Genomic DNA, 24,985 nt, shown 5'->3' with positions numbered 1-24,985 from the left:
GGGTGTCGCCTGCGTTGGAACCTTCGCGTGAAGGCTCAGGCCTTGGGCTGGCTGCTTCACCAGTCTGTAGTGGCCCTCCATCATGATCATGATTTGCCGCAACAGTTCATCTGGGATGGTCTGCGACGGGTAGTCGGTGCCCTCTCTGCGATGTTAGCGGCGGGTTCCCTCAGGACGCCGCCTGACGCCAGTGTAGAGACCTCGCCTGCATGGCGATCTCTGCTGTTGTCACTGTAGCTGTCTCCGGCAGCTTCTTGTGGCACGACGCCGGGGATGATGATCGCTGATCATCGTAGAGGCCCAGTTCAGCTGCTGGAACAATCTCGCTTGAGAAAGTCCTAGTAGACTTCGCTGATTTCCCCTCAGAGGTCGACGCCGCCCTGGGGTGCTAAGTCTGCGCTGGAGTGTTGGTAGCGACGGGACCCTCAGGAAGATCATAGAATATCAGCGCTTGTACATCAGGCTGCATGTTGATCTCGCGCTGACATCACTGTTGTCGACATCGGTCATTCTTTTGATGTAATATCAGGTATGATGATCGGCTGATCATCATACAGGCCCAAATCTGGCGACGGGAACAATCTCGGCGGAGAAAGTTCAAGTAGACTTCGCTGATTCCCCTCAGAGGTCGCTAAGTTGAGATGCAGTAGACACCCTCTAGTCTTCGGGCTGCTTAATGATGGGATGTCTGGGGAAGCAGGACGCTTCTTGAGGCGGCGGACTACGCCCCACGCTTCTCCACCACTCTAGCGGAACACCAGACGGAGGGGGTCGACCAACAGCAGTAGACTGGCTTAGGGTTCAGGTGTATCAGTCATGGCTAGACTCTGCATACGCCGACCTATCTGCTCGCGCTGCCTCAAACGCAAAGTAATATTTATTAAAGGCAGAATTGATAAATTAGTACCGCAACTGCAATGTGAATAACATGAAACATGGCGCAGTACAGCTAGGGCATATTAAATGCGATCAGCAGCAGAATAAAAACGTAATGTGCAACAGTACAGAATTTTATCAACGTAATCCACTGAAACAACACGGCGTCCCCGTGAATAAACAGTAGAAACACTCCACTAAATATCAATATATAATTGTTGAAGATACTAGCTAAACCTCTATAGATGTCTATATACGAGGTAACTAACTAAATATAATCAAAGGATATAGTGTGTCGGGAGACACAGGCGCTCTCACGTCCAGCTCACTGGGCGAAGAAGGAGAGAGTGAGGCACATGGGTAGAGGTGGCGCCCTCGTTCCCGCGCAGCTCTTGTGGAAGGGAGATAACTCGTGGTGTACTAATTAGTGATTTTACATTGAAGGGAACTTCAATTAGGGAGATACAAGTGTTCCACTATGTTCGCAAGAGGAAGGAGACAAGCAAAAGAGCATGAGTCAGGATAAGGAAAAATTTGTTTGTTTTTCTTCCAACTAAATATGCAATACATCAGCTACAGGCTACAGGCTACAGCTACCATGTCTGTAGAGTCAACTGTCAGAAATGAAATCCACAGGACACAAAGAGTGAGTGAGTGAGTGAGTGCGTGCGTATTATTGGCAGTATCGTTAAGGTCCAGTCATGCACCCAGAATGCTGAAACCTGGTGTGATGAATCACAAGGAAGATTCAGATACAAGGAATAATTACGCCTTAAAACATTGGGGTTTAACTCTACTGTATGCTACTGGAAGAAGCCACATGAAGAAACCAACATACCTTCATCTTCTCCAGCTTCTTCTGGCGGATCAGCAGCATCCTCTGGTCCTCCAGGGAGAAGTGGATGATCAGCCTCTGGAGCATCACAAACAGGACATAATCATGTCTGGCAACAAGTTGAGAGGACATTTGATTATTTCTATAAACACTGCTCTTCTATTATACTTCCTCTGAATTTGTATTGAATTGATACCTTCGTACTGAACTTGAATTGATTTGTGAACTTAATTTTAGAATACATTTGTTAATGACAGAATATTTTTGCTGTGTGTTGGTTCACACCTAGTTCTCTTACAGACTGATTCCCAGTTAACTTGTTAGTTTCAACTTTGGAATGAAAACTTAACATAGCAAATAAGACATATATAATAAATGTTGTCTTTAAATTGAACATCAGAATGACAAGAGTAAACACAAATAAAGGCAGTGACAGGAGAGAAGACCTAACTGATTGCTAGTCTACCTGACTTTCTTGGACAGGCAGCCATTTTAAACAGGTTTGTAAAGTGGTTTCACTGGTACAATAGACATGATAATTGAGAGTCCTGTCTAACCTTGCCACCATGAACAGCATTGTTCAATGACTTCAGGGTTTCCAGAGCATGTTTGTGTTCCGAGAATTCCACAAATGCATATCCCCGAGACTTGCCCTTGCTCTTGTTGGTCACCCTGGTGACATCTCGCATGATCCGACACTACACAAACAAGAAGACAAAGTCATCAATATCCCCCGCAATGGCAAAATACTCTTCATGATTATGTCTACGAGTTATGATTATGTAAAATATTTAGGTGTATATATAGAAAAGTGGAATGGAGTATTGAAAGGTTTTTAAAGTTCTGCTCCAGAAGGGAGCACTATTACCAATTTCAGTCTAAGTCAAACTTGTTGCCATGGAAACGCCAAAAATATTTTATTCAGAATTCCAAAACTACCAAAAGGCACAAGTACACCACCAGATCTATGTATGTGCCAAGTTTGGTGAAGAAACACTGAACGGTTTTAGAGTTCTGCTCCAGAAAAGAGCACAACCACTAATTTCAGTCAAAGTCAAACTTGTTGCCATGGAAACGCAAAAATATTTTATTCAGAATTCCAAAACTACCAAAAGGCACAAGTACACCACCAAATCTATCTATGTGCCAAGTTTGGTGAAGAAATAGTGAACAGTTTTAGAGTTCAGCTCCGGAAAAGAGCACAACCACCAATTTCAGGCTAAGTAAAACTTGTTGCCATGGAAATGCCAAAATATTTTATTCAGAATTGCAAAACTACCAAAAGGCACCAGTACACCACCAGATCCATGTATGTGCCAAGTTTGGTGAAGAAATATTGAACGGACAGGCGGACGCATTGACGGACGCAACCACGCATTTCGGAGTCCATTTTTATTCAGAATTGCAATACCCCACCAAAATGTATGTGCCATGGGGAAATATTGAACGGACAGACGGAACAATACCCCCATAAAATGCGTTGGGGGGTAACAATACAGATCAATTAGCATAACAGAATATTCATAGGTATCAAAACAAGAAGATGAGTAAATGAACCCAAACGAACACGTCAAGACTATGAAGGAAAGCTACACTGTCAAAAGGACAGCTATGTCCTCACAAGGCTGCCTACAGATGCACAAGAACAGCTACAGATTCTACAGGAGAGCTACAGACTATTGCACAATTCAAGATTCAAAAGAATAGCTAAAGTCTCAAAGGAACAACTATTGATTCAAAAGAACAGCTACAGACTCCAAATGACAGCTCATCTGAACAACTGAAGGTTCAAAGGAACAGTAACAGACTTAGAAGGACAACTGTAAACACAGAAAGGACAGCTACAAAACATGCTGTAGATCCATTTATTGTTTCAAACAACAGAGGACACAGAGCCAGTGGATGTAACTCAATCCCTGTTTTTGTTGCTCCAGTAAATGAGCTTGCAGCTTCCAGGTACATGTGTAATTTCTTTGTTTTGTATTGAGTCATATAGCACTCAGAAATATTCCTGCTATGTGGCAGAAGCCTGTAATTAATCAAGTTTGGACCAGGGAATCCCATGATCCACCTCATGATCTGAACATCCAATATGGCTGCTTCCTACGACCAGCATTGTTTGCTGGAATCTATTCTAAACCAGAGTCACCAGTCATTGTGATATCACAACGTTGTAACCTCCAAAAGACAAAGGTTCTGATGAACAGAGATATATCAACAATGGTCACAAGGAACCCAAAGTCCTGACTGCTGATACCTTAGAATCATTTACAACCAATATGGCCATGATTTGAATACCAGAAGGAATCCAAAATGAGACATGTTTTCATATGTAACAAACCATGGTTTAACAAATGTTGGAGATCAACCAAGTTTTACTTAACTACAACCTTGTGCTTAGGGATGATGACAGCCATATTATCGTATCCAGTCACTCTCAAAACATCAGATACTATCTTCCTATGAATCCCATGACATCATGATACTACTCATTCTCTTCCCACAGAGGTTACTCCTGTCATATCTTCCTACGTAACCTCTGTTCTAATACGGCGTCCCTTTCATGGTGTGAGCGTTCAAGACTCGTGATTGGAGACAATCAGATTTAGTTGTGCAATCAGCGACGTTGTTTCAAAAGTGACCATTCGCATGGCCTCAGTAATTTCCGTATACTTCGAGAAAACTAAACCTCTTCCTCTGCGCGATGCGCAAACGTTTCTTCTAGACAGAACTCAGTCATGTTATGGCGGATCAGTGGCGTCTCCATCGCCCTCGTTGACAACGGACAAGCTAGCCATTAAACGTCTTGTGTGTAACATCAACACAAGTCCCCGGCAGATGGGGGATATTTGTGGCCTCACATTTGCTTGTGTTAGTCAAGTTGAATCTAAGTCGATGTAACACGTGTTCTGATTGGATAGAAAGAAGGGAGATAATTCGTGTTGCGATCGTTTGCCGCTAGGGGATTTTACGAGAAACGGGAAATATGGCCGTATTAGAACAGAGGTTAGGCAGGAATATATGACAGGAGTAACCTCTGTGGGAAGAGAATGGATACTACTGCCCTTCCACTACTGTGCACTAGACTTGCCTCTGTTATATGTTTAGTTTTAACTTCTGTTGCCGCCAGTATTTTCTGTTTGAGCACTCCATCCTCCATGGAGACAGGCAGGTTCTGGATGCAGAGGCGGGTGGAGGAGACAAAGATGTTTGCATTCTTCAGCTTCTGACGCATCTGGGATTCGATCTATGGAACATAAAGGGTATAGTATGTGTTAGTGTGTTGTTTGATGCTGCTCCCAACAATATTGTTTGGGGGGACTTCTAACCCTGGATCCCTATGTGTTAACATATTCACACATCATTTGTTTATTCCTACCAGTCAATCAAAGAAATAATTCAGATTATAGAACAATGTCGACGTTGTGACATTATAGTCAACCAGTGTGGACTGCTACTCATGTTCCCAAACACTAGTTTGTCAGCCCCAGTCACTAACAGACAGTCATGGTATTATTATACGATATTTATATAGCGCACATATCCAGGCAGCTAGTGCCTGCTCAAGGCGCTGGTATTTTTTCCCTCGATCATTGGATGTCAATCTCAACGGCACATCGTGTTATCAATCTCAACTCCCAGGGGTGGGTATAACCCATTGCCTGACGTCTGAGTCCAGTGTTTTTTTCTGTCGGGCAAGCAAATTTGTATATCACGCTGTACTGGTGTCCAGTTGACTTTCCAATGTTAATAATGTTGTTTATTTAAAAAATCAACAAGAAAACGGCTGGTACAGTGGAAAAATGATCAGGGCAAGTGATTTTACATGTGCCACTGTACCAGAGTACACTAGCAATTTTAAAGTTATTTCCACCCCTGACTCCCTGGATAGTATACAACTCTTGCAGCCACTAGGCCCACCAAGTTATTGTGGCTTTCTCATCCTAATGAGGTACCCATTCACAGTTGGGTGAACTGGGACAAATAGTCACAGTACTTTGTCTAAGTTCAATGCACGTTGCTGTACCCGCAACTTGGTGTTTGCACGTATTCATGTGGCCACCATCTGGTCATATACCAACGGATTCGTGGGTTCTTTTAAGTGCACAGGGTTGTGTACTGTACACTAGGGGTTGTGACAACACTGAAAGAATCTGCTCACAGAGTTGACTCCAAGGTTTCTACACCCAGTCACAGGTGGGCTCGATCCCGACATCTCAACCTCGCTGGATCACTAGCCTGGTGCCTTAGCCAGCTCGTCCAACGTATCATTGTTATGATCCTGTCACAATGAGAGCTCGAAATTTAAATCAAAGTGTAGTGCTCTCAGGAACAGTGCAATCATAATAGTTCAGTTTACTTCATAGGGGCTATCTTATTACTTGACCAGACTTGTAGGACCTGTTAGTGAAGTCACGCATGAACACTAGAGTTATCTACCTTGGCTCGTTTGTCAAGATCTGCCTTGGAGAGACCTTCAGCTGCCTGAGTTCCAGGCCGGATCACTGCAACATACAGTCAAACAGTCAGTAAACAATGACAGCTGCAACATACAGTCAAACAGTCAGTAAACAATGACAGCTGCAACATGCAGTCAAACAGTCAGTAAACAATGACAGCTGTAACAGCTGCAACATACAGTCAAACAGTCAGTAAACAATGACAGCTGCAACATAGTCAAACAGTCAGTAAACAATGACAGCTGCAACATGCAGTCAAACAGTCAGTAAACAATGACAGCTGCAACATGCAGTCAAACAGTCAGTAAACAATGACAGCTGCAACATGCAGTCAAACAGTCAGTAAACAATGACAGCTGCAACATGCAGTCAAACAGTCAGTAAACAATGACAGCTGCAACATGCAGTCAAACAGTCAGTAAACAATGACAGCTGCAACATACAAACAAACAGTCAGTAAACAATGACAGCTGTAACATACAGTCAAACAGTCAGTAAACAATGACAGCTGCAACATGCAGTCAAACAGTCAGTAAACAATGACAGCTGCAACATGCAGTCAAACAGTCAGTAAACATGACAGCTGCAACATGCAGTCAAACAGTCAGTAAACATGACAGCTGCAACATGCAGTCAAACAGTCAGTAAACAATGACAGCTGTAACATGCAGTCAAACAGTCAGTAAACAGTGACAGCTGCAACATGCAGTCAAACGGTCAGCAAACAGTGACAGCTGCAACATGCAGTCAAACAGTCAGTAAACAATGACAGCTGCAACATGCAGTCAAACAGTCAGTAAACAATGACAGCTGCAACATGCAGTCAAACAGTCAGTAAACAATGACAGCTGCAACATGCAGTCAAACAGTCAGTAAACAATGACAGCTGCAACATGCAGTCAAACAGTCAGTAAACAGTGACAGCTGCAACATGCAGTCAAACAGTCAGTAAACAATGACAGCTGCAACATGCAGTCAAACAGTCAGTAAACAATGACAGCTGCAACATGCAGTCAAACAGTCAGTAAACAATGACAGCTGCAACATGCAGTCAAACAGTCAGTAAACATGACAGCTGCAACATGCAGTCAAACAGTCAGTAAACATGACAGCTGCAACATGCAGTCAAACAGTCAGTAAACAATGACAGCTGCAACATGCAGTCAAACAGTCAGTAAACAATGACAGCTGTAACATGCGGTCAAACGGTGCAGTCAAACAGTCAGTAAACATGCAGTCAAACGTCACAAACAGCAGACAGCTGCAACATGCAGTCAAACAGTCAGTAAACAATGACAGCTGCAACATGCAGTCAAACAGTCAGTAAACAATGACAGCTGCAACATGCAGTCAAACAGTCAGTAAACAATGACAGCTGCAACATGCAGTCAAACAGTCAGTAAACAATGACAGCTGCAACATGCAGTCAAACAGTCAGTAAACAATGACAGCTGCAACATGCAGTCAAACAGTCAGTAAACAATGACAGCTGCAACATGCAGTCAAACAGTCAGTAAACAATGACAGCTGCAACATGCAGTCAAACAGTCAGTAAACAATGACAGCTGCAACATGCAGTCAAACAGTCAGTAAACATGACAGCTGCAACATGCAGTCAAACAGTCAGTAAACAATGACAGCTGCAACATGCAGTCAAACAGTCAGTAAACAGTGACAGCTGCAACATGCAGTCAAACGGTCAGTAAACAGTGACAGCTGCAACATGCAGTCAAACAGTCAGTAAACAATGACAGCTGCAACATGCAGTCAAACAGTCAGTAAACAATGACAGCTGCAACATGCAGTCAAACAGTCAGTAAACATGACAGCTGCAACATGCAGTCAAACAGTCAGTAAACATGACAGCTGCAACATGCAGTCAAACAGTCAGTAAACATGACAGCTGCAACATGCAGTCAAACAGTCAGTAAACAATGACAGCTGTAACATGCAGTCAAACAGTCAGTAAACAGTGACAGCTGCAACATGCAGTCAAACGGTCAGTAAACAGTGACAGCTGCAACATGCAGTCAAACAGTCAGTAAACAATGACAGCTGCAACATGCAGTCAAACAGTCAGTAAACAATGACAGCTGCAACATGCTGTCAAACAGTCAGTAAACAATGACAGCTGCAACATGCAGTCAAAGTCAGTAAACAATGACAGCTGCAACATGCAGTCAAACAGTCAGTAAACAATGACAGCTGCAACATGCTGTCAAACAGTCAGTAAACAATGACAGGTGCAACATGCTGTCAAACAGTCAGTAAACAATGACAGCTGCAACATGCTGTCAAACAGTCAGTAAACAATGACAGCTGCAACATGCTGTCAAACAGTCAGTAAACAATGACAGCTGCAACATGCAGTCAAACAGTCAGTAAACAATGACAGCTGCAACATGCAGTCAAACAGTCAGTAAACAATGACAGCTGCAACATGCAGTCAAACTGTCAGTAAACAATGACAGCTGCAACATGCAGTCAAACAGTCAAAAAACAATGACAGCTGCAACACTGCACCTTTTGGTTAGCTGTTTAAGACAAAGGTGTCTTTGATATGTAAGTGACATGTTTTACAACTGTTCACGCAATAATCAAGAAAACAGATGTTATTAAGCTTCACAAACACACTTATGTATACTCTTGTTTAGATGAATGTCCTGATAAAAAAGTATCAAATCAATACTACCATTAAATTACAAAATACATAGAAGAAAAAGTCATTCATGTCAGGCTTGATCAGCCAGGGTGTTATCAGGATCGTGTCTCGATTCTATGAATACATCTCTGTAGCCCATTTGTCATTACATCTTGTTTTTGAGTCTGATTCAAAGACATGACACAGAGTTTAGGCATCCATCCAAGCATAATGAATTTCAAACCAAACAACAGTTCAGTAGGCAGAGCGTATTGATCATAACTAAATGGATGTGTGTTCATCCCAGAGATTCCAGGTTGATCTCAGTGTCCGTGGGGAGAGATGTCACTTACAGCCCTCTCTCACAAGGAAGAGATTCCTCTTGTCCACCTTGTTCTCCTTCTTCTTCTCCTTGTCCATCAAATCATCAGCGTCCTTCCGACTGACAGCATGTGAGATGACCAGCGGCCGGTCCATTATGGTGATGCCTCCATCCTGAAACCCACCAATACTGTCTCGTGTTCTATGTCATCTTGATTCTGTGGCTGGGAGAACTGTCCTGGTACCTCACAGGTGAGGTGAGGTGAAATTGGGTTTGACGTCGTGCTTGAGAATATTTCGCTCATATGACGATGTGCATGCGTGTGCATGTGTGTATGTGTATGTGCGCCTGCTTGTACTAGCCCAGACTTAGGCTGGTTTTATAGTGCTAGCCCACTGAGATACCATGCTGCAGTGAAGCATGAATACCCCACTCAGACACATTATACTCACTCCGAGCCGACTAGTCCTTGTTGTACCCATTAATGCTGAGCCCAATGGCAGGAACCAACAAGTACCATATTTTAACGTCTTTTGGTATGACGCGGTCGGGGATCGCTCTAACCAGGGCAGACGCTCTAACCACTACACCACGGAGGCGATACTGTACCTCACAGCGTGGACTCAAATTGCAGTCTGCTTGTGATGGTCAGTTTAAAGAGCAAAACTGACAACCAAACTTCACAGATTTGAAGATGGAGAGATGGAGGAGAATGTGCCACGCCAGATGATTTTTATTGAGTTATGGGTAATCAAAATTTGTGCAGATTGGTTATGCTAGGTTTCACCAATACTGGTATATCTAGAACTTTTACATCTAAATCAGCAAGTTCCATATACTTGTGAGAAACCGTCATATGCTACAATACACAATGGTGTGCCACTCACCCTGCTGGTGTCCTTGGATTTAGCCAAACACTTGTCTGCTTCCTCCACCGTGTCAAACTTGACAAACGCTGTGCCTGTAAACATACAGCCAGCAGTTAGCACTGAGAGAATGATAGATCTAACCTTTAGGTGAACATATAGCAGAAAGTCTCGTCTAACCATGCCACTGTTGAGTGGTGGATCTTAGACGGTTGAATATTGTCCTACCATTAGCATGTTGAGTATAGGATTCTAACCTTTAGCATGTTGAGTATAGGGGTCCATCACAAGTTTACAGTAGACAATGTTGCCGAAGTCTGAGAGAACGTCTTGCAAGTCCTCTTCCTCACACCTGAAGGGAACATTTCTGGAGACAAAAATAACAAAAGCTTCTTGTATGAGTGGTCAGAGAAAATTTAAAAACAAATTCAATATCAAACTGAGGAGTATTTTGATTAAATCACTTCAGCTACTTAGAAACATAGTTATTTCAAGGTGTTACTATGGTAACAATACTGTTTATTTGGATGTAGACCATAAGAATATATGTAGCCTTCAATGAGGAATGTCATACATCACATCCGGTCGCCATAGTTACCTGATAAAGAGAGTTTTCCCCCTCACTGATGTCACTCTTTGCTTCAGGTTTCCTTTTCTTTTCTGTAATAATATGAATGGTTACCATGGTTATAGCAGGCGACGACAGGAAACCAACGCCGGGATTATACGACCTTTGCTGAGGACCTCAACACTTTCTACAGCCGCTTTGATTGTCACGACTTTACCTATGAGAGAGCTCAAGTTAGTGAAGCCGTACAGGATAGTGAAAATCGTATCCATATATCAGAAGCTGACGTCATTCAAAGCTTCTCCAGAATTAACATCAGAAAAGAAAAAAAGGACCTGACAACCTTGACGGCATTGTGCTGAAGGAGTGCAGACTTCAACTGTGTACAGTTTTCACTACATTGTTTCAATTCTCAGTGAATACACACGTTATTCCTTCGGTCTGGAAAACATCAGAAATTGTACTAGTTCCTAAAAAGACACAGCCTAAAGAACTCAATGACTACAGGCCAGTTGCTCTCACATCTATAGCAATGACGTCGCTGGAACGCATCTTGTTGAGACATCTCCGATAGGAAGTTGCCGACATACTGGACCCGCTTCAGTTCGCCTACAGGTCAAGGAGAGGAGTTGTTGATGCCACACTGTCACTCCTTAATAATGTCTATATACATCTAAAAACACCTAAGTCAAACATCAGGATCCTCTTCGTTGACTTTTCATCTGCATTCAACACCATCCAGGCACATATCATGATACAGAAACTGTTAGACATGGGCGTTAACTCATACTTCATCAAGTGGATCGAAAACTTTCTTGTGGACAGACAGCAGTACGTGAAAGTTAACGGGGCTGTATCGAGAAAACGGACCACCAACACTGGTGCACCAAAAGGCTGTGTAATATCTCCTGTTCTTTTCACCCTCTACACTAATGATTGTGCAAGCTCGAATTCAACCTGTTCAACTGTAAAGTTCGCAGATGATGCAGCAATTGTCGGCAAACTGAACGACACTGATTCTGAAGAACTGTATATAGAGGACATTAATCATTTTACAACTTGGTGTGCAGAAAATCACTTACTCTTAAATGTCACAAAAACAAAGGAACTGATAATCGACTTTCGGAGTAAACCAACAGAAATGCTTCCAGTGATAATCAACGGTGACTGTGTTGAGACAGTGTCGGAGTATAAGTATCTGGGAACCTTCATTGACTCTAAGCTGAACTGAAACTCTAACACTGAAGCCCTATACAGTAGGTGTCAACAACGTCTTCATCTCATGCGTAAACTGAGATCTTTTCATGTTAACCCATCTGTGATGTCATCTTTTAATGTAGCATTTATTCAGAGTATTTTAACATTTTCCTTCCATTGTTGGTACGGGTCTCTCTCAGTTCATCTCAAATCTAAATTAGACAAAATTGTTAACACTGTAAGTAAAATCGCTGGAGTCAGATTTGAATGTTTGTCATCAATATATGAGCGGCAAATCGTGAATCAAGCTATCAAAATCATATCTTAACATACTCACTACTTAAATTCGGAATACAACCTCCTCCCTTCAGGCCGCCGCTACAAAGTTCCAATTGTGAAAACTAAGAGAGCCCGTACATCCTTTATTCCAAGTACAATATCTCTCTTAAACAAATGTGAAGACTGACTGACTGAGTTTGGTTTTACGCCGCTTTTAGCAATATTCCAGCAATATCACGGCAGGGGACACCAGAAATGGGCTTCACACATTGTACCCATGTGGGGATTCAAACCTGGGTCTCCGGCGTGACGAGCCAACGTTTTAACCACTAGGCTACCCCACCGCCCCCAAATGTGAAGATACTTAAATCAAAGAATTTATGTAAATATGTTTGGTATCTCTCTAATGTGTCAGTAGCTCTGCTGATGTAACACAAATTCCTGAAAAGGCATTAAAGTATTATTCTATTCTATTCTATACAATGTAACATGCCATCCAGCTGGGATGAGTGAGTGACATGACCTGGCTGTGAGTACAAATAAGGTGCATGTCACACTATGTACCAATGTGTGGAATCAGTTTATGCCCATTCCTTGTGCTGAACTGGGGTTAACCAATGCGATTACATCACTGTGCATGTGCATGCCCAAGTTTGTACTCATCCTACTAGTGCCATAGCCATGAAGATCTGGGTTAGAATTGGTCTTCAGTACTGACTGACTGAGTTTAGTTTTACGCCGCTTTTAGCAATATTCCAGCAGTATCACGGCGGGAGACACCAGAAATGGGCTTCAAACATTGTGCCCATGTGGGGAATCGAACCCCGGTCTTCAGCGTGATGAGCGAACGCTTTAGCCACTAGGCTACCCCACCGTCCCTGGTCTTCAGTACCCCATGCTTGTCGTAAGAGGCAACTAACGGAATCGGATGGCCAGGCTCGCTGACTTGGTTGACACATGTCATCGTATCCCAATTGCGTAGGTCGTTGCTCATGATAATGATCACAGAATTGTCTGGTCCAGACTTGCTTATTTAAAGACCACTGCCACATAGTTGGAATATTGCCGAGCATGGCATTAAGCAACAAACCAAAGACCCAACCCTACTAGTGCCGGTTTTATAGTACCTGTACAGCGATGTACTTAGATCCAACCTGACATTAATGACAAGCACCAGGCAGGGTAACAACAAGTATTATCTTACCTCACACATAAATGAGGTTTTCTGATTGGCTGAGCGCTCTTCCATTATTTTCAATGTATCCCGCTTACAAGCGAGTAACATTTTCTATGTACCCCAGCTGGGAATGCTGAACTCATTTGGTACTTCGTAGTAGTAATTCTTTATCTCGAATAACATTGAATGACGTATGATGTACGGAAATTACCGATGTTTTGTGAATGCAAATCGATGGAAGGGAGATAACTCTAAATTTGTTTTTCTTGTCTTCTGGTACTCCATACTATGATCCGATACCCGTGCTTCAAACAGTTAAAACTTACCATTGAGGTGTTCGGTAAGATAAATACGTAGTTCACTTGTCCCTCGGGCCCCATGGGTTGATGTACCCTCGATGTTTGTCCCCCCTGTGACCAGTGCACAACTTATATTGTACCACCTTTTAACATCTTGCATGACATGGCTCAGGTGAGACACTCTACCCACCACCTGATGGAGGCACAGGGGCCACTAACTTACTTGATTTCTTTCTCTCATCTTCCGACTCGTCACTGTATCCCTCATCGCTGGAGTCGGAGATGTCCGAGTCCTCTGTAAAAAATACAGAGTATCAGGAAATACAGGGATATGTAAATTTCACATAGCACCTACATCTGTAAATGCTATTTTTGTTATTGTTGATATGATTACGATATGTGCATAACATGTATCATATAAAGTTCATGTTTCCCGCTTTCATAAACAGATACCAGTAGCATTAGTAAAGTAAGTGAGTGAGTTGAGTTTTATGCCACACTCCAGCAATGGGGCTATATGGTGGCGGTTTTGTAAATAATCGAGTCTGGATCAGACAATCCAGTGGTCAACATCATGAGCATCAATCTGTACGCAATTGGGATTCAATGACATGTGTGAAGCAAGTCAGTAAGTCTGACTACCCGATTCCGTTACTCACCTCTTGCGACAAGCATGGGTTACTGAAGATCAAAAACCCAGAGGCCTATTAGCAGGCAAACCAATGATTGATATCATGAGCAACTATACATACCATCAGGATACAATGACACACATACACTGTCTCCACTTGACTCACAGACCAACATCAAAACAATTCTATGATTATAAGTTAATCTCTAATCAATAACATTACTTCAGTGTCCACAAGTCACAAGAAGTAAATGCAACAGAATGTACCAGCTGGCTTTCACTGCCTACAATAGGACTGAACTGTCCAGCACCCACTTACACAAGAAGACCATTACCATAAGTCTAACATGGTAACAACCTTAAACAGCAGGAGCACTAAGTGAACTTTGTACAAGTGCAATGATAAAATCTATGACGGTATACAAAACTTTTGAAATCAGCAGCCATAACCATGGTAACTTGATGTCTGTACTTCACAATCATCTCATTTACACGAACCTTCAGATTCTTCATCTGAGTCTTCCTGCTCTTCCTCTTCCTCCTCTGATGACGTGGAATCATCGTCACTCTCTGAACTCATCGCACTCTCTTCGTCACTCTCTGCACTGAATGACCCCTCATCCATTTTTGGGGTTGCTGCTGTCTCTTTGTCTGTAGACAGGATGGAATTGTGTATCAAACAGAGTGTCAAACAATTTATATCACACATTGTATCGAACAATTTATATCACACATTGTATATCGCACAGTATATCACATATTGTATATCGCACACAGTATATCAAACACTTTATACCACACACTGTACATAGGCGGATCCAGAGGGGGGTGCAGGGGTGACACACGCGCGCACGCACGCGCGCACGCAGAGAGGTGGAACCATGCCCACTGGAGAACGACCTTAGCGCGCACACACACGCTCACACACACGCACGCACACACACACACACCTTGTGCTGAATGTTTGTTAAATGACCATTGAAACGCGGGTGAAAATGAAGTGTGCATCCCTCCTTTTCTCAATAGTGTGCACCCTCCTTTCTCAAAAAGCTGTATCCACCCCTGCTGTATATCACTTAAATTATATCACACACTGTATATCATATACCTTATACTACAATATACTACACACACTGTCTGTGGATCACTCTGTATAACTGACACTGTATATCACACACAGTATATCACACATGATATATTTCACATGGTGATATTGCACACTGTATATCATACACAGTATGTCTCACATGGTATATCACCCATGGCTTTCTGGACATGTTATATCACACACTGTATATCACACATGATATATTTCACATGGTGATATTGCACACTGTATATCATACACAGTATGTCTCACATGGTATATCACCCATGGCTTTCTGCACATGTTATATCACACACTGTATGTTACACACTGTATACCACAAACTGTGTAATCCACATGGTATATATCACACTGTGTGTCTGTACATGACATGTATACACAACACACCAAGGGACAAAAGAAGGGCCAGTAACTGACCTTTCAGTGCTTCATATGTGTGCTTGCTCAATGCCCAGTCGACTGCTATAGGCCGACCTACAACGGAGAGGACATACATTCATCATCATCTGCAACTGACTTGGGATCAAACATAAAAAAATTCCACAGTCCAAAAATAGTGTTTCACCTTTCCTATGCTTGGATACCAAAATGTGCCTTGATTTGTCTATCTGTATACCGACTCTCTCCATGGAGCTATTCCATGTACCTGATGTCTCCATGGAATAGTTATTCCAAATCAACAGCTACACCTTGTGCAAATTATCCTCGTGTACCACCTCTCTCATGTACCACCTGTCTCAATGTACCACCTATCTCATTGTATCACATATCTCTATGTACAATCTATTTCTGTGTACTACCCATATCAGTGTACCATCTATCGCCATGTACCATCTATCTCATTGTATCACATATCTCTATGTACCATCTATTTCCATGTACCATCGGGGCGGTGGGGTAGCCTAGTGGTTAAAGCGTTGGCTCGTCACGCCGAAGACCCGGGTTCGATTCCCCACATGGGCACAATGTGTTAAGCCCATTTCTGGTGTCCCCCGCCGAGATATTGCTGGAATATTGCTAAAAGCGGAGTAAAACTAAACTCAGTCAGTCAGTCCATGTACCATCTATCTCATTGTACCATGCATTTCCATGTACCATCTATCTCATTATATCACATATCTCTATGTACCATCTATTTCCATGTACCATCTATCTCATTGTACCATGCATTCCAATGTTCCACCTATCTCATTGTATCATGCACTTCCATCTATCTCATTGTACCACCTATCTCCATGTACCATCTATCTCACTGTACCACCTATCTCGTACCATCTATCTCCATGTTCCACCTATCTCATTGTACCACCTATCTCAATGTACCACCTATCTCCATGTTCCACCTATCTCCATGTACCATCTATCTCATTTTACCACCTATCTCGTACCACCTATCTCATTGTACCACCCATTTCCATGTTCCACCTGTCTCATTGTACCACCTATCTCCATGTACCACCTATCTCCATGTACCACCTATCTCCATGTACCATCTATCTCATTTTACCACCTATCTCATTGTACCACCCATTTCCATGTTCCACCTGTCTCATTGTACCACCCATTTCCATGTGTACCACATATCTCCACCATCTCCATGTACCACCTATCTCCATGTTCCATCTATCTCCATGTACCATCCTATCTCATTGTACCACCTATCTCATTGTACCATCCTATCTCATTGTACCATTTCCATGTTCCACCACCCATCTCATTGTACCACCTATGTCCATGTACCACCTATCTCAATGTTCCACCTATCTCCATGTACCATCTATCTCATTTTACCACCTATCTCGTACCACCTATCTCATTGTACCACCCATTTCCATGTTCCACCTGTCTCATTGTACCACCCACTTCCATGTACCACCTATCTCCATGTACCACCTATCTCCATGTACCACCTATCTCATTGTACCACCTATCTCCATGTACCATCTCCAAAGCATTCACACCTCAAAATGTATTCTCTTACATCAGCATCACTCTATTGTGCATGGTACACATGTATCAGTAAGATTATTTCAATATAATATTTTCACTTAAATTGATGATCAACTAACTCTTGATACAGATCCTATGATCAGTGCTGATAGTGTGTGCTGTATGTCAGTACATGAATGTGACTGTTTCTCAAAGCGTTATATACAGCTGACCTTTCAGTTTGACACTGTTCATCGCAGATATTGCAGCCTCAGCATCCTTCATGTTGGTGTACTGAACAAACCCAAACCCCATCTTCTTGCCATCTGAAACACGCGTTCATGAAAGCGTGAAACAGATAAATGTACCTTCAATGATACAATCATTAAAACAACAACACAGGAATACAATACACACATGTGCATGCAAAGGGATAGTGAGTTAATTCTTCATCTTCTCATGATAACAACGTATTCAATTGAGTACTTATGTCTGAAATGTAAGATGGTGCTTAAGATACTTCAAGAACTTGGCAATATTGAATATTAACTGAACTACAACCTAAACAGTCACCATCACAACTCATCCTGACACACAATATTCGTATCCAAGATTTGAGTGAGTATAGAAATATTCCTAACTATCTGGAACTGGTACCAACATTTCCTGACATTTTGTTTGTACAAGAATATTTGTTTGTTAATGCCACACTCAGTAATATTACAGCTATATGACAGCTGCCTGTAAATAATCAAATCTGATCCAGACAATCTAGTGACTGATACTGTGAATGAACCACGATGTCGATGTCACATGATCAACCAAGTCACCTACCACAAAACCCTGTCTTGTTGCACCTTATGGCGAACATCAGCTGCTAGGGATCTAACCCAGAATCCCAGCAGGGTTTTAGAAATATGGTGTGAAACATCCAGCTGGAGACACCCTAGTTGATCAACTAGTTGATTCCAGGTTCTTTATCATAGATAATATATTAAAACTGATGAACATAAGCGCACATTTGACTCACCTGGTTTAGTGGGTATTGTAACGTCGGTCAGTTCCCCAAATCCTTCAAAATGTGAGCGCAGTTCTTCATCTCCTAACTGGGGACAACAGATTGCAGACATCCCATGAATAGAATAACATATTCACAATCTACAGTTTGTTCTTCCACACCACCCAAAGCAATTTTACAGCCATATAATGGTGATCTGTAAATAATCAACTCCGGACCAGACAATCCAGTGATTGTCATCACGAATATTTATGGATGTAGTTGGGATATGACATGGAAAGTAAGCCAGTCCAGCCTCCCAAATCCTGTGAGTTGCCTCTTAATGATGGGTTGCTGAAGACCAATTAGAACCTGGTCCCTTATTCTTGAAACATTCGTAGCCCTAAGAATTCTTAACTTTGATCGTACCCAATGTGTTAAGAATGGGCTTAAGACGTTTGTAGGGCTACGAACGCTCGAGAATAGCTAGCCTGGATCTTAACTGGTTACTACAGGACATTTAAGGGATGACAGGGACAGGAATGATACCTATCAAAAATGTAAGTTATAAATGAATAATGATTCTTATGAATGATTATTCCAAAGACAAAGGCATTGACCCCAAATTAAGGTAGAAATGAGTATCTGTGATAAGGTGGCTATAAAAGTTTGTATTTTCAAAACAAATTAGCAATCACCACAAAACTGACAGATTGGATGGGAGGTAACTCTGTATAGTACAAGTACAAATCACAACAGTGTGTGTCTGTGACGGAATCTGATTTTCAACGCTGGATTTTTCAAACCCCTTGCCTTGACACACTTCTACACAATTAAGTTTATGAGAAGAAGGAAGCAGAATTAATTAGTACATATGGAAAATGATAACAAGATCTCACCCATGGTTGGGCAGTTGGGTAGCCTAGAGGTTAAAGCATTTGATTCCCCACATGAGCACAACATGTGAAACACATTTCTGGTGTTCCCTAGCCTAGTGGTTAAAGCATTCGATCTTCAATCTGCAGACCCAGGTTTAATTCCCCACATGGGTACAATTTGTGAAGCCCATTTCTGGTATCCCCTGATGTGATATTACTGGAATATTGCTAAAATTGTCACTTACTCAGTCACTATTCACTCTGTAACGCTACCCATGGCAAAAGTCAGTCTGAATTACAGTGAGTACAGTCAGTTTTTTGCTAGTATTAAAACAAACAATAGGATATGTTTCTATGGCAACCACAAACTTACCTGGAAGGAGAGGTTTCGTATTATGAGCCTGCACCTCTTCAGCATCTTCTGGGGCATCTCAGCAAACTCCTTTGACAGATGCACTGCCGAGAGTTTACAACCTGGAACATGGGACCAGAAATACACATGAAAAACAGTAATGTCTACTTCATTGTCACAAACTTCATTCTAATTACATTTACGAGATATACATAAAGAATTTTCTAATGTGCTGGGGGTACTGAGAATTTGAAGGTCAGCATTAAATAAGCCAAGACCAGCCAGTCAGTATGATTTACAGGATTTGAATCAAATTTCACAAAGACTTTTCCCTTACAAAAGCATATCAGTTTATAATTCTTTACCTTTGATAGTTTTGTCATGCACTTTCCTGATGGCCAGTTTTGCGTCTCGGACACACTTGAACTTCAGGAAAGCTGTAGGTACAGTCCTGTCTTCTACAGGGAAGACAATCTTGTTCACCTTCTTCACATGGCTGAACAAACAAGAAGATTTGGAGCACTTTTAGAATACAGCACCACAACTTCTCGTGAGGACAATCTCTTCTGTAGGTCACGTGTCATTAAGACAAGCAACCAGTTTGTGAGAACCCGTCGGACGCGAACCCGCGACCTTTTGGATTGTTAGCTCGACAGCTAACCGACTGAGCTACGTCCACACTGTTGCACAATGTGCAAATTTATCAAGTCATTCCTGTGACGTCATGGAAATGAACGGAAAGAGTCGAATAGGTCACAGACAATTACGAAGGTTACGGGTAGACTTGGTGTCTCGTGATTGTAATCTACGGACAATTGCCGAATGGACCCGATGCCATTTGGCACACTCGTCCCATTCCGTAATCTACAAGATAACGTGTGGCGTGGAATGAGCCGATATGCCTCAAACTGGAAAGGGTTGCTGACGTCAGGCGTCAGACGTAGATTTCACGGTGCATGCATGAATGACACGCTTTTATATAAATCGGTGATTTTGTGACAGAAAAGTGATGTAGGGAACACTGTGAGGATAACGTGGATTGCACTAAGGAACGAGGGAGACATGAGCATATGTAGTGACGGCACAAGGGTGAGTTAGCCTTTGAATCATTACTGAACAAATGTTGCGTGTGAAAGAGGCTTGAGTGCAAATTCCAGGTCAATTTCCATTAGCTCAAAATTTCTATACTAAACCATTTCATAGTGTACTTTTCACGATTTTGGTTTCCTGTTTTTGAGTGTAAACAAGTATTAAAATGCAAAGCAAAAATGGTAAAAACGGACATGTACAAATTGGTTACTCCTAACCCTAACCCCTCAGCCCTAACCCTTGAAATAATCCTAATAAATAGAATGCATTGACCGAACCGGGATTATTAAAATGCAAAAGGAAAAACAGCAAACGGTACTCACGTATTACACCGGAGATGTACCTACTATATTTGATTAGGTCCCTAACCCTAAACCCTCAGTCATAAGCCCTAACCCTAAACCCTTGAAATAATCATAATAAATAGAATGCATTGACCAAACCGGCACAAACATGACTGACGTGTCCAGTGTAATGAATTATTACCGCTTCGAAAAATAAAATACTAATAAAAAACTTTTCTGTGTAATGGTGCAAATTACTAAATGAAAAAAAATATATGTATGTCAGTTCACATTGGTAAATCATTTAGACTTAATAGTTACTTAGAAACCGAAATATAAAATATATTTACATAATTTAAATAATTACATTGACCAAAATTGCGAATAATCAAATATATATAATATAGACCGGTGTAACACATTCTTGCTAAATTTATAAAATACAAAATACAATAATACACAAAACATAACACCTCAGCACCCCGTAATACAAATAAATATGAGCGTATTAGTGGAAAAAAAATATTTCAAACTGGTGCTTGCAAAGAATTGCACATCCGCCGGTATACAACTACTGGAAACTCTCAACATTGTTGGGCTTATGCAATGACATAGCTAGTAGAGATGAAACACCAGTGAGCAGAGCTTATACGCACTCGCTGAGCTTGACAACCATGTTACCATGCAGGCGTCATAGGGCATTGTTTCGAGAACGTGCTTTCAAACAAAATCACATTACATTACGTAAAAGGGTATTATGACGTATTTTTAAAGTTCGTGGTGCTGTATTCTACAGGTAAACAGTCTAGACAGTTGATGTAAATACATTTCTAAGTAATGGGGGCGTGGTGGGCGAGCTGGTTAAGGTGCCAGGATCCAGCGAGCATGAGGTGCCGGGATCGAGCCCACCTGTGACTGGGTGTAAAATCCTTGGAGTCAACTTTGTGTGCAGGCTCTTTCAGTGTTGTCACAACCCCTAGTGTACAGTACACAACCCTGTGCACTAAAATGAACCCACGAATCCGTTGGTATATGACCAGATGGTTGCCACATGAATACGTGCAAACACCTAGTTGCGGGTACAGCAATGTGCAGTAAACTTGGACAAAGTACTGTGACTATGTGTCCCAGTGCACCCAGCTGTGAATTGGGTACCTTGTAAGGATGGGAAAGCCGCAAAAAACTTGGCGTGCCTTGTGGCAGCAAGAGTTGTATGCTTCCCAGGGAGTTGAGATTGATAATAAGATGTGCCGTTGAGATTGACATCCAATGATCGAGGGAAAAAATACCAGCGCCTTGAGCATGCACTAGTGCGTGGATATGTGCGCTATATAAATATCCAATAATAACAATAATAATTCTTCAGAACTTTGTTCTGATCAACATTACCAATTCAAGGTAGTTGCACTACAACCTAGGAGCAACCCAGGAGCGACCTAGTTGACTCAAAGCTTTTGTCAGGCAGTATGAATGAAGTTGCCTTGATTTCAGAAACACATTACATGTTTTGAAATCAAATCGTTTAGGTGTATTACTCGGCTGTGATGAACCATCCATGCTCAGGGTGCATAAAATATCCACAGCATAATGGTATGGTGTTTACTATTTATACTCAGAATTAGCCATTGTAGTTCTGTCAAATCTCCATGCAGAAACACATCCAGCATTAAACATCTGCCAATGTGAAGAAAAATCAGAATGTGATAGAAAATCACAGCAACAGGTCTCACCTCACAAGATCTGTCACCCCACCTAGGTCAAGGTCAGGACCAAATCCTGTCAGCACCACAATTTTGGCCTTTAAGTATTTTGAGTCGTGGTTCGGACCAGATTCAGCATTCCCCTTCTTAACAGTTCCTCCATCTTGAACAAACAAACAACAGGAAATGAAAACATGTAACCATGGTAACACTGACATCATTAATGAAACAAATGCATTTTGATTACTTTGTGTCCAACTGACTGACTGATTTTGGTTTTACGCCGCTTTTAGCAATATTCCAGCAACATCACGGCGGGGGACACCAGAAATGGGCTTCACACATTGTGCCCATGTGGGGATTCGAACCCGGGTCTTCAGCGTGACGAGCCAACGCTTTAACCATTAGGCTACCCCACCGCCCCCTTTGTGTCCAAAGAATCCATGAAGAATAGTCAAGTGAAACACATTTCTCCGAGGGATATGAATTCTTACCGTGTGTTTCTTTTGCCTCCTCCTGATCCTTGTCTTCATCCTCCTCGCTATCATCGTCTTTCTTGGAGAACTTCCTTGGTTTCTTTCGTTTATGATCAGCAAAGCTCACAATTAACTTCCTTCCCTCTAACTTTGTAATTGTGTCTTTGGCTTTGATGGCATCCTCACTATAAGCAGGTGAACACAATTCAACATTAAGCTTTTGTTTCCATGGTTACTTAGGGACCGTTCATACTACTGGTATGGTGCTGAGAAACTGAGATTCAGGTCAAACTGCGTACGAGTTTCCAAGGGACAAAACTTTGCAGAGAGATTTGTCACAGCTCAAACAACGAGGAAACCCACTGTCCTATGTAATATGAAGTACAGAAGTTCTTTAAAGACATTCATGGGGTGCATTTAGAGACTAGTACCTTAAGGTCAAATCCATGTCTGAATGTATTACCTGTTTACAAAATATGATAAACAAGCTAAAACATATTCAAATATTGCGCTGATAACATTCAAAATAAGTAGCCCTTAAATCAGACACATTATGTTTAGGCCAATAAACTGTGGAAGATTATCATTCATTTATTTTCACACCATTGCTTGTCGTTCTTGTAACTGTCACTTGTCACTGTCTGCTGTAACCATGTTCGTACTGTATGCTACATCATACCTGAGAGACACAATCTCTGAGACTCTTAAAGAATTCACAATATTCACATTATCAGACACAATTACCATCAGTATTAAAATGGACAAAACAGAGAATTAGACACAACTTACATGAGAGAAAATTTGACATAACCAAACCCACGGCAAAGGTCAGAATCTGAAAGGAGATATAGTTCATGTAAAGACATTTTCTGATGGGTAAACTTGGTAAAATACATCAGTTTGGAAAGGAAAATCCTATACATATTTGGAGCAATCTGTGCGTAGTGGGTACACAAAGTGAGTGAGTGAGTTTAGTTTTACACCGCTTTTAGCAATATTCCAGCTATGAAAGCAATGTCATGGTCAACAACATGAGCATCGATCTGCCAGAAATGGGCTTCACATATTGTGCCTATGCAAGCCTGGGGATCCCGTTCGTCGCCTCTTACAACATCAATATTTCTCTTCGGCGTGATGAGCGAGCAATATTCTTTAACCAGAAATGGCTACTCCACCGCTGCCCGGTGTGACGAGCAACGCTTTAAACATACCACCACCCCACCCATCAAATTAAACATGTCATGCTCAACAGAATGAAATCTGGAGTCAGTTGCAAACTGCAATAGATAATATAATGTACATGTGACATACTTGTCACGACCCTAAAACCAAGGAATATATGTCCAGGCGAGACGCAGTCTTGACTGTCGGACCCCATAGTGGGGGTATACTGCGGCTCTTGGACAGTACTTGAAATATTCCCCACTACAATCACATGTATCCTTCAGCCTCGCATGATCACGTAATTTGGTCAATGTGCAAATGTATTCCGCTCCATATTCTTGTTTTACAAAATGATGAAATCAGTCTCGAATGGGTGTGTTTACTTGTCTTATCCCACAGCGTGTAGGCCACGTGTTTACAATAAAAATGTAAACAAACGAAGATAAAAGGTCGAAAGACATAATGATGGCATTACCTTTTTTCTTAACAACAAAACATTGTTTGATTGGGCCAATATCTTCAAACAATGTCGTCAGCTTTTCATTAGTAGTTACAAATGGGAGGTTTCTAATGAACAGGGTTTTGCTCTTGTAGTTTTCGGCTTCCATGCTGTTTTTGCTGCGGAATTAACATTTGTAGTCACGATGTCGGCTTCCGTTTACAATACAAGTGCATTATTTATTCGTTGTAGACTACTAAGCTTTAATATAATAATTATCAGTATCACGGTAAATACAAATCATCCACTATATTGTGTTTTGCAATTTAGTTGTCGAAAACCAATTGCGAAGCGCTCATAAAATCCACAAACAGCAAATGTTGTATTCTGAAACTTTTAGCTTGACTTTCCCCAATAG

The 24,985-nt window shown here is 41.7% G+C and overlaps 1 protein-coding gene across 1 annotated transcript in view; it reads right to left on the bottom strand.

Moving 5' to 3' along the window:
- LOC124290561 (RNA-binding protein 28-like) overlaps positions 1-24,741 on the bottom strand; it is a 76,223-nt gene extending 51,482 nt beyond the window's left edge. The window contains exons 1-20 of the mRNA XM_046727308.1: positions 24,604-24,741; positions 23,754-23,799; positions 22,983-23,149; positions 22,519-22,651; positions 19,781-19,911; positions 19,437-19,537; positions 18,219-18,294; positions 17,422-17,514; positions 15,677-15,733; positions 14,650-14,802; positions 13,744-13,815; positions 12,672-12,733; positions 10,599-10,660; positions 10,258-10,367; positions 10,022-10,095; positions 9,166-9,307; positions 6,152-6,216; positions 4,803-4,958; positions 2,269-2,409; positions 1,715-1,789 (exon numbers count right to left, since the gene is read on the bottom strand). Coding sequence (XP_046583264.1) covers positions 1,715-1,789; positions 2,269-2,409; positions 4,803-4,958; positions 6,152-6,216; positions 9,166-9,307; positions 10,022-10,095; positions 10,258-10,367; positions 10,599-10,660; positions 12,672-12,733; positions 13,744-13,815; positions 14,650-14,802; positions 15,677-15,733; positions 17,422-17,514; positions 18,219-18,294; positions 19,437-19,537; positions 19,781-19,911; positions 22,519-22,651; positions 22,983-23,149; positions 23,754-23,799; positions 24,604-24,736 — 2,049 coding nt within the window. The 5' untranslated portion in view covers positions 24,737-24,741. The remainder of the gene's footprint in view (positions 1-1,714; positions 1,790-2,268; positions 2,410-4,802; positions 4,959-6,151; positions 6,217-9,165; positions 9,308-10,021; positions 10,096-10,257; positions 10,368-10,598; positions 10,661-12,671; positions 12,734-13,743; positions 13,816-14,649; positions 14,803-15,676; positions 15,734-17,421; positions 17,515-18,218; positions 18,295-19,436; positions 19,538-19,780; positions 19,912-22,518; positions 22,652-22,982; positions 23,150-23,753; positions 23,800-24,603) is intronic.
- Between the last annotated feature and the right edge of the window lie 244 nt (positions 24,742-24,985).

The sequence above is a fragment of the Haliotis rubra genome, unplaced genomic scaffold (assembly GCF_003918875.1).
Source record: "Haliotis rubra isolate DU_JTF1 unplaced genomic scaffold, ASM391887v1 Scf47, whole genome shotgun sequence".
Taxonomy (NCBI): domain Eukaryota; kingdom Metazoa; phylum Mollusca; class Gastropoda; order Lepetellida; family Haliotidae; genus Haliotis; species Haliotis rubra.
This window is presented reverse-complemented; position numbering and strand designations above follow the sequence as displayed.